The sequence below is a fragment of the Zonotrichia leucophrys genome, unplaced genomic scaffold, assembly GCF_028769735.1.
Source record: "Zonotrichia leucophrys gambelii isolate GWCS_2022_RI unplaced genomic scaffold, RI_Zleu_2.0 Scaffold_88_184519, whole genome shotgun sequence".
Classification (NCBI taxonomy): Eukaryota; Metazoa; Chordata; class Aves; order Passeriformes; family Passerellidae; genus Zonotrichia; species Zonotrichia leucophrys.
Genome location: NW_026992293.1, coordinates 167,601 through 184,519, shown reverse-complemented (window position 1 = coordinate 184,519; position 16,919 = coordinate 167,601). Strand labels below are relative to the sequence as shown.

General features: G+C 53.5%; 1 protein-coding gene and 1 non-coding gene across 2 annotated transcripts; both read right to left on the bottom strand.

Moving 5' to 3' along the window:
- Nucleotides 1–120: 120 nt before the first annotated feature.
- Nucleotides 121–11,971, bottom strand: COPS6 (COP9 signalosome subunit 6; the record flags this gene model as incomplete). The annotated part of the gene is made up of 8 exons (XM_064737595.1): nucleotides 11,824–11,971; nucleotides 10,515–10,640; nucleotides 8,909–9,040; nucleotides 6,875–6,963; nucleotides 6,268–6,330; nucleotides 5,745–5,792; nucleotides 2,618–2,732; nucleotides 121–213 (listed from the first exon to the last, which is right to left on the bottom strand). Coding segments are annotated over exons 1-8 (796 nt in total), but the record flags the coding sequence as incomplete, so codon positions are not given.
- Nucleotides 11,972–12,887: 916 nt separating this feature from the next.
- TRNAT-AGU (transfer RNA threonine (anticodon AGU)) lies at nucleotides 12,888–12,961 on the bottom strand. Its single transcript has one exon. It is a non-coding gene; the product is annotated as a tRNA-Thr (tRNA).
- Between the last annotated feature and the right edge of the window lie 3,958 nt (nucleotides 12,962–16,919).

Here is a 16,919-nt window from a genome sequence, read left to right as displayed (position 1 = left end):
AAAAATCCCCAAAAATTCAGGAAAAAATCCCCAAAAATTCCAGTGTTTTCCAGAGGCTCTGCCCCCCCCGGGGCTGTGGGAAAAGCCCCAAAATTGGGATTTTTGGCCCCAAATGCTCACCGGCCTCGGCGGCCCGGACGTACTCGAGGATGAGGCGGACGCGGCTGTGCAGCATCTTGATGGCGCTGTGCTGGGCTATCAGGTGCTCGGCCACTTTTGGGGTGAATTCGGGTGATTTTGGGGCATTTTTGGGGTTTGGAAATGGCAAAAACCCCGAGGGAAGCGCAGCAGAATAAAAGGCCCAAAATCAGCACGAAAATCCCATCAAAAACCCCAAAATAATCCACCAAGAAACCTCCCCAAAACCAACAAAATGACCCCAAAACACCACCCAAAATTCCCAAAAATTCCCTCAAAAAAACCCCAAAAATCCACCCCAAAATTCTCCTCAAAATCATCCCCAAAAACCCCAAAAATCCACCCCAAAAAAAACCCCAAAATAATCCACCAAGAAACCTCCCCAAAACCCCCAAAATGACCCCAAAATGCCTCCCAAAATTCCCAAAAATTCCCTCAAAAAAACCCCAAAAATCCACCCCAAAAATCCCCCCAAAATCCTCCTCAAAATCATCCCCAAAATCCCCAAAAATCCACCCCAAAAACCCCTCAAGTTCACTCTAAACAATCCCAAAAATCCCCCTCAGAAAACCCCAAATCCACCCCGAAGAAATTCCCCAAAATCCTCCTCAAAAGGACCCCAAAATTGCCCCCAAAATTCCCAAAAATTCCCTCAAAAAACCCCAAAAATTCCCTCTAAAAAACCCAAAAATCCACCCCAAAACCCCCAAAATCCTCCTCAAAATCACCCCAAAACGCCCCCCAAAATTCCCAAAAATTCCCTCAAAAAAACCCCAAAAATCCACCCCAAAAATCCTCCCAAAAACCCCCAAAATCCTCCTCAAAATCATCCCCAAAATCCCCAAAAATCCACCCCAAAAAAACCCCTCAAGTTCACTCTAAACAATCCCAAAAATCCCCCTCAGAAAACCCCAAATCCACCCCGAAGAAATTCCCCAAAATCCTCCTCAAAAGGACCCCAAAACTGCCCCCAAAAATTCCCAAAAATTCCCTCAAAATTCCCAAAAATTCCCTCCAAAAAACCCAAAAATCCACCCCAAAAATCCTCCCAAATACGCCCAAAATTCTCCTCAAAATCACCCCAAAACGCCCCCCAAAATTCCCAAAAATTCCCTCAAAATTTCCAAAAATTCCCTCAAAAAAACCCCAAAAATCCACCCCAAAAATCCCCCAAAAACCCCCAAAATTCTCCTCAAATCATCACCCAAAAATCCACCCCAAAAAAAACCCCTCAAGTTCACTCTAAACAATCCCAAAAATCCCCCTCCAAAAAACCCCAAATCCACCCCCACGAAATTCCCCAAAATTCTCCTCAAAAGGACTCCAAAATTGCCCCCAAAAAATCCCAAAAATTCATTGCAAAAAACCCAAAAATCCACCCCAAAAATCCATCCCAAAAACTCCCAAAATTCCCCCCAAAATCCCCAAAAATCCCCCTCCAAAAAGCCCCAAATCCACCCCAAAAATCCCCCCAAAAACCCCAAATTCCTCCGTCCCCTGTTTTTGGGGCAGTTTTTGAGGCGAATCCTGGTGGTTTCGGGGCAGTTTTTGGGGTGAATTGCGGCGGTTTCGGGGCCCGTTTTGGGGCGAATCCCGGTGTTGTTTTTGGGGCTGATTTTGGGGCAGGTGTTGGGGTGAATCCCCTTGTTTTTGGGGCACAATTTGGGGCAAATCACGGTGTTTCTGGGGCAGATTTTGGGGCAAATCCTTGTGGTTTCGGGGCAGTTTTTGGGGTCAATCCCAGTGTTGTTCTGGACCCCGTTTTGGGGCGAATGGCGGCGGTTTCGGGGCAGTTTTTGAGGCGAATCCCGGTGTTTCTGGGGCAGATTTTGGGGCAAATCCTTGTGGTTTTGGGGCAGATTTTGGGGCAAATCCCGGTGTTGTTTCGGGGCAGTTTTTGGGGTGAATCCCGGTGTTGTTTTGGGGCCCGTTTTGGGGTGAATCCCGGTGGTTTTGGGGCAGTTTTTGGGGTGAATCCCGGTGGTTTTGGGGCAGTTTTTGGGGTGAATCCCGGCAGTTTCAGGGCAGTTTTTGGGGTGAATCCCGGTGTTGTTTCGGGGCAGTTTTGGGGTGAATCCCGGCGGTTTCGGGGCAGTTTTTGGGGCGAATCCCGGCAGTTTCAGGGCCCATTTTGGGGCGAATCCCGGCAGTTTCAGGGCAGTTTTTGGGGTGAATCCCGGCGGTTTCGGGGCAGTTTCTGGGCAGTTTTTGGGGTGACTCCCGGTGTTGTTTGGACCCCGTTTTGGGGTGAATCCTGGCGGTTTCGGGGCCGGTTTTGGGGTGAATCCTGGTGTTGTTTTGGACCCGGTTTTGGGGCGAATCCCGGCGGTTTCGGGGCCCGTTTTGAGGCGAATCCCAGTGTTGTTTAGGGGCAGTTTTTGGGGCAAATCCCGGCAGTTTCAGGGCAGTTTTTGGGGCGAATCCCAGTGTTGTTTTTGGGGCAGTTTTTGGGGTGAATCCCGGCAGTTTTGGGGCTCACCGGTGCTGTTCTCCCCGCCGCCCGTGGCCGTCATCCTGGCCACGTGATCCACCCCGATCCGCTCGGCCTCCTCGGTGGCCAGCGTGTACGGCAGCTCCGCAAACAGCATCGTGGCCTGGGCATGGAAACGGCACAAAATACCCCAAAATCACCCCAAAATCCACCCAAAATGGCCCCAAAATCACCCTGAGATCCCACCCCAGCGAACAGCATCGTGGCCTGGGCACAGAACGGCACAAAATACCCCAAAATGGCCCCAAAATGGCCCAAAAACCACCCTGAGAGCCCACCCCAGTGAACAGCATCGTGGCCTGGGGGCAGGACTGGCACAAAATCCCCCAAAATCCCCCCAAAATCACCCTGAGATCCCACCCCAGCGAACAGCATCGTGGCCTGGGGCACACAAACGCCACAAAATACCCCAAAATCACCCAAAATCCCCCCAAAACCGCCCTGAGATCCCACCCCGGCAAACAGCATCGTGGCCTGGGGGTGCAGAAACGGCACAAAATACCCCAAAATGGCCCCAAAATCACCCTGAGATCCCACAGGGCCACCCCAGTGAACAGCATCGTGGCCTGGGGGCAAAATGGAACAAAATACCCCAAAATCACCCCAAAATCACCCCAAAATCTCCCCAAACACCACCTGAGATCCCACAGGGTCACCCCAGCAAACAGCATCGTGGCCTGGGGGCAAAACGGCACAAAATCACCCCAAAATGGCCCCAAAATGGCCCCAAAATCACCCTGAGATCCCACAGGGTCACCCCGAAAAACAGCATCATGGCCTGGGGGCACAAAATACCCCAAAATGGCCCAAAATCCACCCAAAACCACCCCAAAACCACCCTGAGATCCCACCCCAGTGAACAGCATCGTGGCCAGGGGCAAACGGCACAAAAATACCCAAAAATCACCCCAAAATCCCCCAAAACGGCCCCAAAATCCCTCCAAAACCACCCTGAGATCCCACCCCAGCAAACAGCATTGTGGCCTGGGGGTGCAGAAATGGCACAAAATACCCCAAAATACCCCAAAATCCCCCAAAACCACCCTGAGATCCCACAGGGCCACCCCAGCAAACAGCATCGTGGCCTGGGGGCAAAACGGCACAAAACGGAACAAAATACCCCAAAATCACCCCAAAAACCACCCTGAGATCCCACCCCAGCGAACAGCATCGTGGCCTGGGGGCACAAAATACCCCAAAATGGCCCAAAATCCACCCAAAACCACCCCAAAATCACCCTGAGATCCCACCCCAGTGAACAGCATCGTGGCCTGGGGTGCAGAAACGGCACAAAATCCACCCAAAATACCCCAAAATCACCCCAAAATACCCCAAAATCACCCTGAGATCCCACCCCAGCGAACAGCATCGTGGTCTGGGGGTGCAGAAATGGCACAAAACGGCACAGAATACCCCAAAATGGCCCCAAAATCACCCCAAAATGGCCCAAAAACCGCCCTGAGAGCCCACAGGGCCACCCCAGTGAACAGCATCGTGGCCTGGGGGCAGGAATGGCACAAAATCCACCCAAAATCCACCCAAAACCACCCCAAAACCACCCTCAGATCCCACCCCAGTGAACAGCATCGTGGCCTGGGCACAAAATACCCCAAAATGGCCCAAAATCACCCCAAAATCACCCCAAAACCACCCTGAGATCCCACCCGGCGAACAGCATCGTGGCCTGGGGCACAGGAATGGCACAAAATCCCCCAAAATCACCCCAAAATCCACCCAAAACCACCCTGGCGAACAGCATCGTGGCCTGGGGGCAGGAATGGCACAAAATCCACCCAAAATGGCCCAAAAACCACCCTGAGAGCCCACCCCAGTGAACAGCATCGTGGCCTGGGCATGGAAAAGGCACAAAATGGCACAAAATCACCCCAAAATCACCCTGAGATCCCACGGGGCCACCCCAGTGAACAGCATCGTGGCCTGGGGGCGCAGAAATGGCACAAAATACCCCAAAATCCCCCAAAATCACCCTGAGATCCCACCCCAGTGAACAGCATCGTGGCCTGGGCACAGAAACGGCACAAAACGGCACAAAATACCCCAAAATACCCCAAAATCCCCCTGAGATCCCACAGGGCCACCCCAGTGAACAGCATCGTGGCCTGGGGGCACAAAACCGCCCCAAAATACCCCAAAATCACCCCAAAAACCACCCTGAGATCCCACCCCAGTGAACAGCATCGTGGCCTGGGGGCAAAACAGCACAAAATACCCCAAAATCACCCCAAAATGGCCCCAAAATCACCCTGAGATCCCACAGAGCCACCCCAGGAACAGCATTGCGGCCTGGGCACAGAAACGGCACAAAATCCCCCAAAATCCACCCAAAACCGCCCTGAGAGCCCACAGGGCCACCCCAAAAAACCCCCGGGGGAAAACGGGGCTGGGAAAGGCCCAAAACGGCCCCAAAACGGGACCAAAATCACCCAAAAAATGGCCCCAAAATGACCCCAAAGTTGTCCCAAAATGGTCCCAAAGTTGTCCCAAAATAGTCCCAGAGTGGTCCCAAAATGGCCCAAAAATTGTCACAAAATGGTCCCAAAATTGTCCCCAAAATTGTCCTAAAGTTGTCCCAAAATGGTCCCAAAATTGTCCCAAAATGGCACAAAATGGTCCCAAAGTTATCCCAAAATGGGCCCAAAATGGTCCCAAAGTTGTCCCAAAATTGTCCCAGAATGGTCCCAAAATGGCCCAAAAATGGTCCCAAAAATGTCCCAAAATTGTCCCAAAAATGTCCCAAAATGGCCCCAAAATTGTCCCAATTTCCCACGGGGCCACCCCAAAAAACCCCGGGGATAAACGGGGCTGGGCAAGGCTCAAAATCCCCCAAATTCTCCCCAAAAATCCCCAAATTTTCCCCAAAAATCCCCCACATTTTCCCAAAATCCCCCACATTTTCCCAAAATCCTCTCCATTTCCTCCAAAAAGCCCCAAATTTCCCCAAATTCACCCAAATTTTCCACCCAAACCCCCCGAAAATCCCCTAAATTTCCCCAAAAATCCCCCAAAATTTCCTCCAAATTTCCCCCAAACCCCCAAACCCCCCAGATTTCCCCAAAAATCCCCAAAATCCCCAAAATCCCCATTTCCCGCTCACCTCCCCGTTGATGATGTCGATCACGGACTCGAAGACGCTCACGGGGAGCTGAGGGGGGACAGCAAAAACTTGGGGCCCAAAATTCACAAAAACCCCAAAAATTGAGCATTTTCCCTAAATTTGGGGGGTTTTTTACCCTAAATTGGGGGTTTTTACCAAAATTTGGGATTTTTACCAAAATTAGGGGTTTTACCAAAAATTTGGGGTTTTTTAAACAGAATTTGGGGGGGTTTTAACCCAAAATTTGAGGGTTTTTTTACCCAAAATTTAGGGGTTTTTTTACCCAAAATTTGGGGTTTTTTCCCAAAATTTGGGGGTTTTTTTACCCAAAATTTGGGTTTTTTTACCCGAAATTTGGGAGTTTTTTACAGAAATTTGGGGGTTTTTACCCAAAATTTGGGGCTTTTTATACCCAAAATTGGGGGTTTTACCCAAAATTTGGGGGTTTTTACCCAAAATTGGGGGGTTTTACCCAAAATTTGTGGTTTTTACCCAAAATTTGTGGTTTTTGCCCCAAACTCACGTCGGTGTGCTTGGTCATGGGGTTGAGCTTCAGGAACAGGGGGCTCTCGATGATCTCACACACCTGGGGGGGAAATTTCACATTTTTGGGGTGAAAAAAAATCCAAAAAAAAATCCTAAAATTCCCCAAAACCCCCCCCCAAAATAAAAAAAAGACCAAAACCCCCTCAAAAATCCCTCTGAGCCCCCCAAAATCCCCTCAAATCCCCCCAAAATCCCTCCTAGGACCCCCAAAATTCCCAAAATTTCCTCAAATTTGCCCCAAAACCCCTCAAATTCCCCAAAATCCCCCTGAGATTGCCTCAAACCCCCCCAAAACCCCCCAAAAACCCCCCAAACCCCCCCAAAATCCCCTCAAATCCCCCCAAAACCCCTCCCAGGACCCCCAAATCTCCCCAAAATAAAAAAACGCCCCCAAAACCCCCTCAAATTCCCCAAAATCCCCCTGAGATTGCCTCAAACCTCCCCAAAACCCCCTCAAAAATCCCCTCAAACCCCCCAAAAATCCCCTAAAACCCCCTCAAATCCCCCCAAAATCCTCCCAAATTTTCTCAAAATGCCCCAAATTTTCCCAAAATCCCCAAAATCCCCAAAATCCCCATCCAGACCTGTTTGTGCACGTGGATGTCGGCGGGCTCGGGGGGTCCCCCCGTCGTGTACCAGCCCAGGAACTCCAGGTCCTTGAACACCTGCTTGACTTTGGGGGGCAAAAACCGAAATTGGGGACACCAAAATTACCCAAAATCCAGCCCAGGAACCCCAAAATCCTCCCCAAAACCCAGGAACTCCAGGTCCTTGAACACCTGCTTGACTTGGGGGGAAAACAGAAATTGGGGACACCAAAATTACCCAAAATCCCCAAAATCCCCAAAATTGGGAACCCCAAAATCCAGGAACTCCAGGTCCTTGAACACCTGCTTGACTTGGGGGGGAAACAGAAATTGGGGACACCAAAATTACCCAAAATCCAGCCCAGGAACCCCAAAATCCTCCCCAAAATCCAGGTCCTTGAACACCTGCTTGACTTTGGGGGCAAAAACCCAAATTGGGGACACCAAAATTACCCAAAATCCCCCAAAATCCTCCTCAAAATCCAGGAACTCCAGGTCCTTGAACACCTGCTTGACTTGGGGGCAAAAACCCGAAATTGGGGACCCCAAAATTACCCAAAATTACCCCAAATCCCCAAAATTGGGAACCCCAAACCCCAGGAACTCCAGGTCCTTGAACACCTGCTTGACTTGGGGGGCAAAAACCGAAATTTGGGACACCAAAATTGCCCAAAATCCCCAAAATCCAGCTCAAAATCCCCCCCAGGAACCCAAAATCCAGGAACTCCAGGTCCTTGAACACCTGCTTGACTTGGGGGGAAACCGAAATTGGGGACACCAAAATTACCCAAAATCCCCAAAATCCAGCTCAAAATCCCCCCAGGAACCCCAAAACCCAGGAACTCCAGGTCCTTGAACACCTGCTTGACTTGGGGGGAAACCGAAATTGGGGACACCAAAATTACCCAAAATCCCCAAAATTCTACTCAAAATCCAGCCCAGGAACCCCAAACCCCAGGAACTCCAGGTCCTTGAACACCTGCTTGACTTTGGGGGAAAAACCCAAATTGGGGACCCCAAAATTACCCAAAATCCCCAAAATCCCCAAAATTGGGAACCCCAAAATCCAGGAACTCCAGGTCCTTGAACACCTGCTTGACTTTGGGGGGCAAAACCCAAAATTGGGAACCCCCAAATTACCCAAAATTACCCAAAATCCAGCCCAGGAACCCCAAAATCCCCAAAATCCCGGAACTCCAGGTCCTTGAACACCTGCTTGACTTGGGGGCAAAAACCGAAATTGGGGACACCAAAATTACCCAAAATCCCCAAAATCCAGCTCAAAATCCAGCCCAGGAACCCCAAAATTACCCAAAATTGGGAACCCCAAACCCCAGGAACTCCAGGTCCTTGAACACCTGCTTGACTTGGGGGGAAAACCCAAAATTGGAAACCCCAAAATTGCCAAAAATCTGCCAAAATCCCCAATTCCCTGCTCACACTGCTCCTCCTTGGTGTAGCAGTGCTCCTTGTCGATGAGCAGGGCTCCCAAATCCCCCCCAAATCCCCAGAATTGCCCAAAACCCCCAGAATTGCCCCCAAAGCCCGCTCACACTGCTCCTCCTTGGTGTAGCAGTGCTCCTTGTCGATGAGCAGGGCTCCCATATCCCCTCTAAACTCCCCAAAACCCCACAAAATCACCCAATAATTCCCAAAAATCCCCAAATCCCCAGAATTCTCCCCAAAATCCCCAATTTCCCCTCACACTGCTCCTCCTTGGTGTAACAGTGCTCCTTGTCGATGAGCAGGGCTCCCAAATCCCCCCCAAATCCCCTAAACCCCCCAAAACCCCCTCAAATCGCCCCAAAATTGCCCAAAACCCCCAGAATTCTCCCCAAAATCCCCAAAATTCCCCGCTCACACTGCTCCTCCTTGGTGTAGTAGTACTCCTTGTCGATGAGCAGGGCTCCCAAATCCCCCCCAAACCCCCACAAAACTCCCTCAAATCACCCCAAAATCCTCAGGTATCCCCTCAGAATTGCCCACAAAACTCCCAGAATTCTCCCCAAAACCCCCAGAATTCCCGCTCACACTGCTCCTCCTTGGTGTAGTAGTACTCCTTGTCGATGAGCAGGGCTCCCCCCGAGCCGTGGGCCAGCAGCTCAAAGGAGTTCATCACCTCGATGTTGCGGCCCTCCTGCCGCCCGATCAGCGCCCCGATCACTGAAACGGGGGGAACATTGGAGTTTGGGGGGATTTGGGGGTCCTGGGGGATTTGGGGTGATTTGGGGGTGATTTGGGGTGTCCTGGAGGGGCCACAAGGAGTTCATCACCTCGATGTTGCGGCCCTCCTGCCGCCCGATCAGCGCCCCGATCACTGAAACGGGGGGAAATTGGGGGGATTTGGGGGGTCCTGAGGGGGTTTGGGGGGTCCCAGGGGGATTTGGGGAGGTTTTGGGGGGATTTGGGGTGTTCTGGAGGGGCCAGAAGTCAATGTTGTGGCGCTCCTGGTGCCCGATCAGCGCCCCGATCACTGCAACACCAACATTGGGGGGTCCTGAGGGGGTCTGGGGGGTCCCAGAGGGTCCTGAGGGGATTTGGGGGTCCCAGAGAGGGTTTGGGGGTGATTTGGGGGGTTTTGGGGGATTTGGATGTCTCAGGGTCGGCAGTTCAGAGTTCCGGCCCTCCTGGCACCGATCAGCGCCCCGATCACTGAAACACCCAAATTGGGGGGTCCTGAGGGGTCTGGGGGGATTTGGGGGGTCCTTAAAGGGTCTGGGGGATCCCAGAGGGTCCTGAGGGGGTTTGGGGGTCCCTGAGGGGATTTGGGGGGTCCCAGAGAGGGTTTGGGGGTGATTTGGGGGGGTTTTGGGGGGATTTGGATGTCTCAGGGTCAGCAGTTCACAGTTCAGCACCTCGATGTTCCTGGTGCCCAATGAGCGCCCCAATCACTGCAATACCCAAATTGGGGAGTCCTTAAAGGGTCTGGGGGGGATTTGGGGGTCCTGAGGGGTCCCAGGGGGATTTGGGGGGTCCTGAGGGGTCCCAGAGGGGATCTGGGGGGTCCTTAGGGGGTCTGGGGGGGATTTGGGGGGTCCTGAGGGGGTCTGGGGGGGATTTGGGGGTCCTGAGGGGGTTTGGGGGAGATTTGGGGGGTCCCAGAGGGGAATTGGGGGGTCCTCATGGGGTTTTGGGGGGATTTAAGGGGGTTCTGGGATGGATTTGAGGTGCAATTTTGGGGTGGATTTGGGGCAGAATTTGGGGTGGATTTGGGGCAGAATTTGGGCTATTTTGGGGCAGAATGTGGGGATTTTTGGGGCAGAATGTGGGGATTTTTGGGGCAGAATTTGGGCTATTTTTGGGGTAAATCTGGGGCAGAATTTGGGGATTTTTGGGGCAGAATGTGGGGATTTTTGGGGCAGAATTTGGGCTATTTTTGGGGTAAATCTGGGGCAGAATTTGGGCTATTTTGGGGCAGAATTTGGGGATTTTTGGGGCAGAATTTGGGGATTTTTGGGGCAGAATTTGGGGATTTTTGGGGTAAATCTGGGGCAGAATTTGGGGATTTTTGGGGCAGAATTTGGGCTATTTTTGGGCTGTTTTTGAGGCAGAATTTGGGGTGGAATTTGGGCTATTTTGGGGCAGAATTTGGGATATTTTTGGGGCAGATTCGGGATTTTTTGGGAGCATTCCCCACCTTGCCCGTTGCGCCCCTCCTGCGAGCGCAGGCGGATCCAGTGGTCGGAGATGTTGAGGATGACCAGGGGGTGCAGGGCCACGGACACGCTGCCGGTCACTCCTCCGGCCATCACCTGGGGCGCCCCTGCCACGGAAAATTCCGGAAAATTCGGGAATTCCCAGGGAATTTGGGAATTCCTGGGAAATCTGGGGAATTTTGGGCCGTTTGGGGGAAATTTTGAGGGGTTTTGGGGGGAAATTCCACGGACACGCTGCCGGTCACTCCTCCGGCCATCACCTGGGGCGCCCCTGCCATGGAAAATTCCGGAAACGTCGGGAATTCCCAGGGAATTTGGGAATCCCTGGGAAATTTGGGGAATTTTGGGCCGTTTGGGGGAAATTTTGAGGGTTTTGAGGGGAATTTTGAGGGGTTTTGGGGGGAAATTCCACGGACACGCTGCCGGTCACTCCTCCGGCCATCACCTGGGGCGCCCCTGCCATGGAAAATTCCGGAAAATTCAGGAATTCCCAGGAAATTTGGGGAATTCTGGGGGAATCTGGGGGATTCTGAGGGGTTTTGGGGGAATTCCAAGGGATTTTGGGCCATTCCTGAGTTTTTGGGCAATTCCGGGGGTTTTGGGGCCATTCCCGGTGATTTTGGGGCCATTCCCGGTGATTTTGGGGCCATTCCCGGTAATTTTGGGGCCATTCCCGGTGATTTTGGGGCCATTCCCGGTGATTTTGGGGCTCCCCCTGAGTTTTTTCCCCTCACGATCTCCCCCATCCCGGTGCCGTTCCCGTTATTCCCGGGGCCATTCCCGATTATCCCATCACCATTCCCGGTATTTCCTCCGTTATTTTCGATAATTTTGGGGCCATTCCCGGTAATTTTGAGGCTCCCCCTGAATTTTTTCCCCTCACGATCTCCTCCCATCCCGGTGCCATTCCCGTTATTCCCGGGACCATTCCCGGTGGTCCCACCGTTCCCTGCCCCATCCACCTCCATGCCCCCGTTATTCCCGGTAATTTTGGGTCCATTCCCGGTAATTTTGGGGCCATTCCCGGTAATTTTGAGGCTCTCTCTGAGTTTTTTCCCCTCACGATCTCCCCCATCCCGGTGCCATTGCCGGTGCCGTGCCCGGTAACCCCGGCAGGGTTCCCGGTGCTCCCCCCGATCCCTGCCCCATCCCCCGTTATTCCCGAGGACATTCCCGGTGATTTTGAAGCGCCCTCTGAGATTTTTCCCCTCACGATTTGCTCCATCCCGGTGCCATTGCCGGTACCGTTCCCGGTGCCCCCTCCGCCGCTCCCGGTGCTCCCCCCATTACCTGCCCCATCCACCTCCATGCCGCCGTTGTTCCCGGCGCTCGCGGTGCCGTTCCCGGCGCTCCCGGGGCCCCCCCCGCTCCCCGCTCCTCCCCCGCAGGAGCCGCCGCCTCCCGGCGCCGCCGCCGCCATCTTGGAGCCCTCACGGGGCATGCGTGGTGGCGCAGGGGGCGGGGCTTGACCAGACCTCATTGTGATTGGACAACGCTACGATGGGGCGGGGATTTCTGGAGGAGCGGCTCGGATGCAAAGTTTTGATTGGGCGATGCTCAAAGGGGCAGAGCTTAAAAAGGGCGGGATGTGAGAGCGGAGCTTTGATTGGTCAATGCTTTAGGCGTGTCCAACATGAAATTGGGTGTGTCCTCTCCAAAAAAGGAGCGTCCCCCCCAAAAAAGGGGATGTCTCCCCCCAAAACGGGGGTGCCCACCAAAAAAAGTAGGTGCCCCAAAAAGGTACCGCCGGGATTCGAACCCACGACCTACACGTTTACTTTAACCAGGTTCTTTAACCAACCAAATAAACCCATGATATCCGGGATTTTTCCCCCACAATCCGGGGTTTTCCCCCAGAACTCGTGGTTTCTCCCAAAAGCGAAGCGTCCCGCATTAAATACGATGTGTTCCCCCTAAAGTGGGGCTGTTCCCCCCAAAAAAGGGGTGCCCCGGTGAGAGGCACCACCGGGATTCGAATCTTCGATCTACCCTTTACTTTAACCAGGCACTTTAACCAAGCAAATAAACCTCTAAAATTCGAGTTTATTTCCCCAAAATCCTCGAATTTTCGCCCAAATCCAGGTTTTTCCCCTACTAATAGAAAGCCCCCAGTTAAATGGAGAGTGTCCCCCCCAAAAAAGGGGGTGAGGCGGTAAAAGGCAGCGCCGGGATTCAAACCTGCGACCTGCCCTTTACTTTAACCAGGCGCTTTAACCAAGAAAATAAAACTCTAAAATCAGGTTTTATCCCCCGAAACCTCGGGTTTTTCCCCAAAACTCGCTGTCTTCCCCTCAAATGGAGCATCCACCATGAAACTGGGGTGTCCCCCCCCAAAAGGGATTGCCCCGGTAAAAAGGCACCGCTGGGATTCGAACCCAGGATCTCCTGTTTACTAGACAGGCGCTTTAACCAACTAAGCCACGGCGCCGCCTGCCCCGCTCGCGCCGCCGGCTCCTTCCCGCGCCTGCAGCGCGCATGCGCGGGGGGCGACAGCGCAGAGGGGAATCGGGGAGAATTTTGGGGGAAATTTTTGGGGGGACTTTGGGGTGGAAATAGAAAAGGATTTGGGGAAATTTTGGGGTGGGAATAGGGGAGGATTGAGGGGAATTGTGGAATGGGAATAGGGAAGGATTTCGGGGGAATTTTGGAGTGGGAATAGGGAAGGATTTGGGGGGATTTTTGGGGGGACAATGGAGGGAATTAAGGGTGAGAATAGGGAGATTGGGGTAGGATAAGGGGGATAGGACAAGGAGGGAAATGGGGGAATTATGAGGGGGACAATGAGGGGAATTGGGAAATAGAATGGGGGAGAAATGGGGGGCAAAGAGGGGAAATTGGGGGAGAAATTGAGGGGCAAAAAGGGCGGAGGGAAGATGAGAATGGGGGAAGAATAAAGGCTCTGGGGGACAATGGCTTACTGGGGATACTGGAGAGCAAAACCAGAGTGCGGACGAGCAGATACTGGGAGGAAACGGGGTGGAACTGGCACAGCGAGCGACAATTTGAAGCGCCACCACCAATGTCACACGCGTGTCACTCACATGTCCTTTCCTTCCCCGAGTGGGACTCGAACCCTCGCCCCTCCCCTCCGCGGGCAGCAGCGCTGCCGCTGCGCCACGGGGCCGCCGGCGGGGCGGGCGCGGCGGGGGCGGCCCCATTGGTACCGCTGGGGGGCTCCATTGATGGAGGAGGAATTTTGGGGGGGGTCCCGTGGGTCCTGAGGGATTCTGGGAGAATTTTGGTGATTTTTGGGGGGGGTTGGAATTTGGGCAGGGGTCCTGAGTGACTCTGGGGGGGATTTGGTGATGTGGGGGGGGAGTTGGTGAATTGGGGGGGGGGGGTCCTCGGTAACCCTGGGGGGGATTTTTGGGGTGTCCCCCCCCTAACAAGGGTCGCCATAGCAACGATGGGGGAGGGGGGATGGGGGGGAGATGCTGTTCCCGCGCCGCTGTTGCCATGGCAACGAGGGGATGGGGAGGGGCGGGGGGGGATCCCGATTTTCCCCTCCCCCACTCGGGGTCACCCCCAAGGACGGGGGGGGGGGGGGGGGGGTCGTCTCGTGCCGCCCCTCCCCCCCCTCCCCACGCCACACGTGACGCCGCGGTGACGTCACGGCCGCCCCTCCCTTCCCCCCCCCCCCCCCAAAAGAGGCGCGTGGGAACGCTGGGGGTGGGGGAGGGGCGGGGGCGATGCCGCAGGGGTGAATCATCGGCGGGGGGGGAGGGGCGGCCCCGGTGGAGCCCCATGGACCCCATAGAAACCCTATAGGAACCCTATAGAACCCTATAGGAACCTATAGGAACCCTATAGAACCCTATAGGAACCCTATAGAACCCTATAGGAACCTACAGGACACCCCCAGACCCTATAGAACCCTATAGGAGCCTATAGGGCACCCCCAGACCCTATAGGAGACCCCAGACCCTATAGAACTCTATAGGACACTATGGGGCACCCCCAGACCCTATAGGAGACCCCCAGACCCTATAGAAACCCATCGAACACCCCCAGACCCTATAGAACCCTATCGGACCCCGTAGAAACCTATAGGAACCTATATAGGACACCCCCAGACCCTATAGAACCCACCCTGGACCCTACAAACCCTATAGGAGCCTACAGGAGACCCCCAGACCCTATAGAACCCTATAGGAGCCTATAGGAGACCCTCAGACCCTATAGGAGACCCCCAGACCCTATAGAACCCATCCTGATCTACAGAACCCTATAGGAGCCTATAGGAGACCCCCCGACCCTATAGGAGACCCCAGACCCTATAGAACCCATCCTGATCCTATAGACCCCTATCAGAATCCTATACGAACCCATAGAACCCTATAGGACACCCCCAGACCCTATAGAACCCTATAGAACCCCCATGGACCCTATGAAACCCCACAGGAATCCTACAGGAACCTATAGAACTCCATACGAACTTATAGAACCCATTGGACCCTACAGAACCCATCCCGATCCTATAAACCCCTATGGAACCCTATAGGAAACCCTACAGGAACCTACAGAGCCCTATAGAGTACACCTGGACCCTATAGAACCCATCCCGGTCCTATAGAACTGATAGACCCCCATAGGACCTTGTAAAACCCACCCGGACCCTATAGAACCCTATAGGAACCTATGGGACACATCGGGCCCTATAGAACCCATCCTGATCCTACAGAACTGATAGACCCCCATAGAACCTTATAAAACCCACCTATAGAACCCCTATAGGAACCTATGGGGCCCATCGGACCCTATAGAACCCATCCTGATCCTACCCACCCCTATAGGGCACTGTAGGATGATACAGAACCCCTATAGGACCCTACAGACCCAACCTGGCCCTATAGACCCCTATGGCCCTACAGAGCCCTATAGGAACCCTATAGAGCCCTATAGAAACCCTATGGAGCCCATCGGACCCTATAGAACTCCCCATATCCTACAGAACCCTATAGAAACCCTACAGAACCCTATAGGAACCCTATAGAGCCCTATGGGAACCCTATAGAACCCTATAGGAACCCTACAGAACCCTATAGGAACCCTATAGAGCCCATTGGACCCTACAGAACTCCCCATATCCTACAGAACCCTATAGGAACCCTATAGAGCCCTATAGGAACCCTACAGAACCCTATAGGAACCCTATAGAACCCTATAGGAACCCTATGGAACTCCCCATATCCTACAGAACCCTATAGGAACCCTATGGAGCCCTATAGGAACCCTATAGAGCCCTATAGGAACCCTATAGAGCCCATTGGACCCTATAGAACTCCCCATATCCTACAGAACCCTATAGGAACCCTATAGAGCCCTATAGGAACCCTACAGAACCCTATAGAAACCCTATAGAGCCCTATAGGAGCCCTATAGAGCCCATTGGACCCTATAGAACCTATCCTGATCCTACAGACCCCTATAGGGCACTATAGGACCCTACAGACCCAACCTAGCCCTATAGACCCCTATGGCCCTATAGAGCCCTATAGGAACCCTACAGAACCCTATAGGAACCCTACAGAACCCACCCAGACCCTATAGGACCCATCCTGACCCTATAGAACCCCCATAGAACCCTATGGGAACCTATAGGACCCTGCAGAACCCATCCTGATCCTATAGACCTGGATGAGACCCCACAGAATCCCCCCATATCCTGTAGAACCCCTCTAGGACCCTATAGAACACCCCCGGACCCCATGGACGCCCCCAAATCCCCCATAGAGACCCCAGAAATCCCCTCTGGAAACCAAACAGCGCCTATAGAATCCCTCCAGGCCCGTTCTGGTTACCCCCTATAGCCCTCCCACCCTATAGACCCCCTCAGAGAACCCCCATAGGGTCCCTATAGACCCCCCACATCCCTATAGCCCCCATAGGTGCCCCTCTGGCTCTCCATGGGTCCCAATGGATCCATAGGACCCCGTGGCTCTCCCTATAGGTTCCTATAGATTCCTATGGTTTCTATGGGTCCCCATAGGTCCCCATGGCCCCCCGGGCCCCCTGGTCCCCTATAGCCCCCATAGGTTCCCATGGCTCTCCATGGGTCCCAATGGCTCTTGCTATGGGTCCCTATAGGTTCCTATAGATTCCTATGAGTTTCTATGGGTTTCTATGGGTCCCTATAGGTCCCCATTGCCCCCCAGGGCCCCCCGGTCCCCTATAGCCCCCATAGGTGCCCCTCTGGCTCTCCATGGGTCCCAATGGCTCTTGCTATGGGTCCCTAGAGGTCTCTATGGGTTCCTATAGGTTCCTATAGATTCCTATGGATTTCTATGGATCCCCATAGGTCCCCATTGCCCCCCGGTCCCCTATAGCTGCCCCTATAGGTTTCTATGGCTCTCCATGGGTCCCAATGGATCCATAGGTCCCTGTGC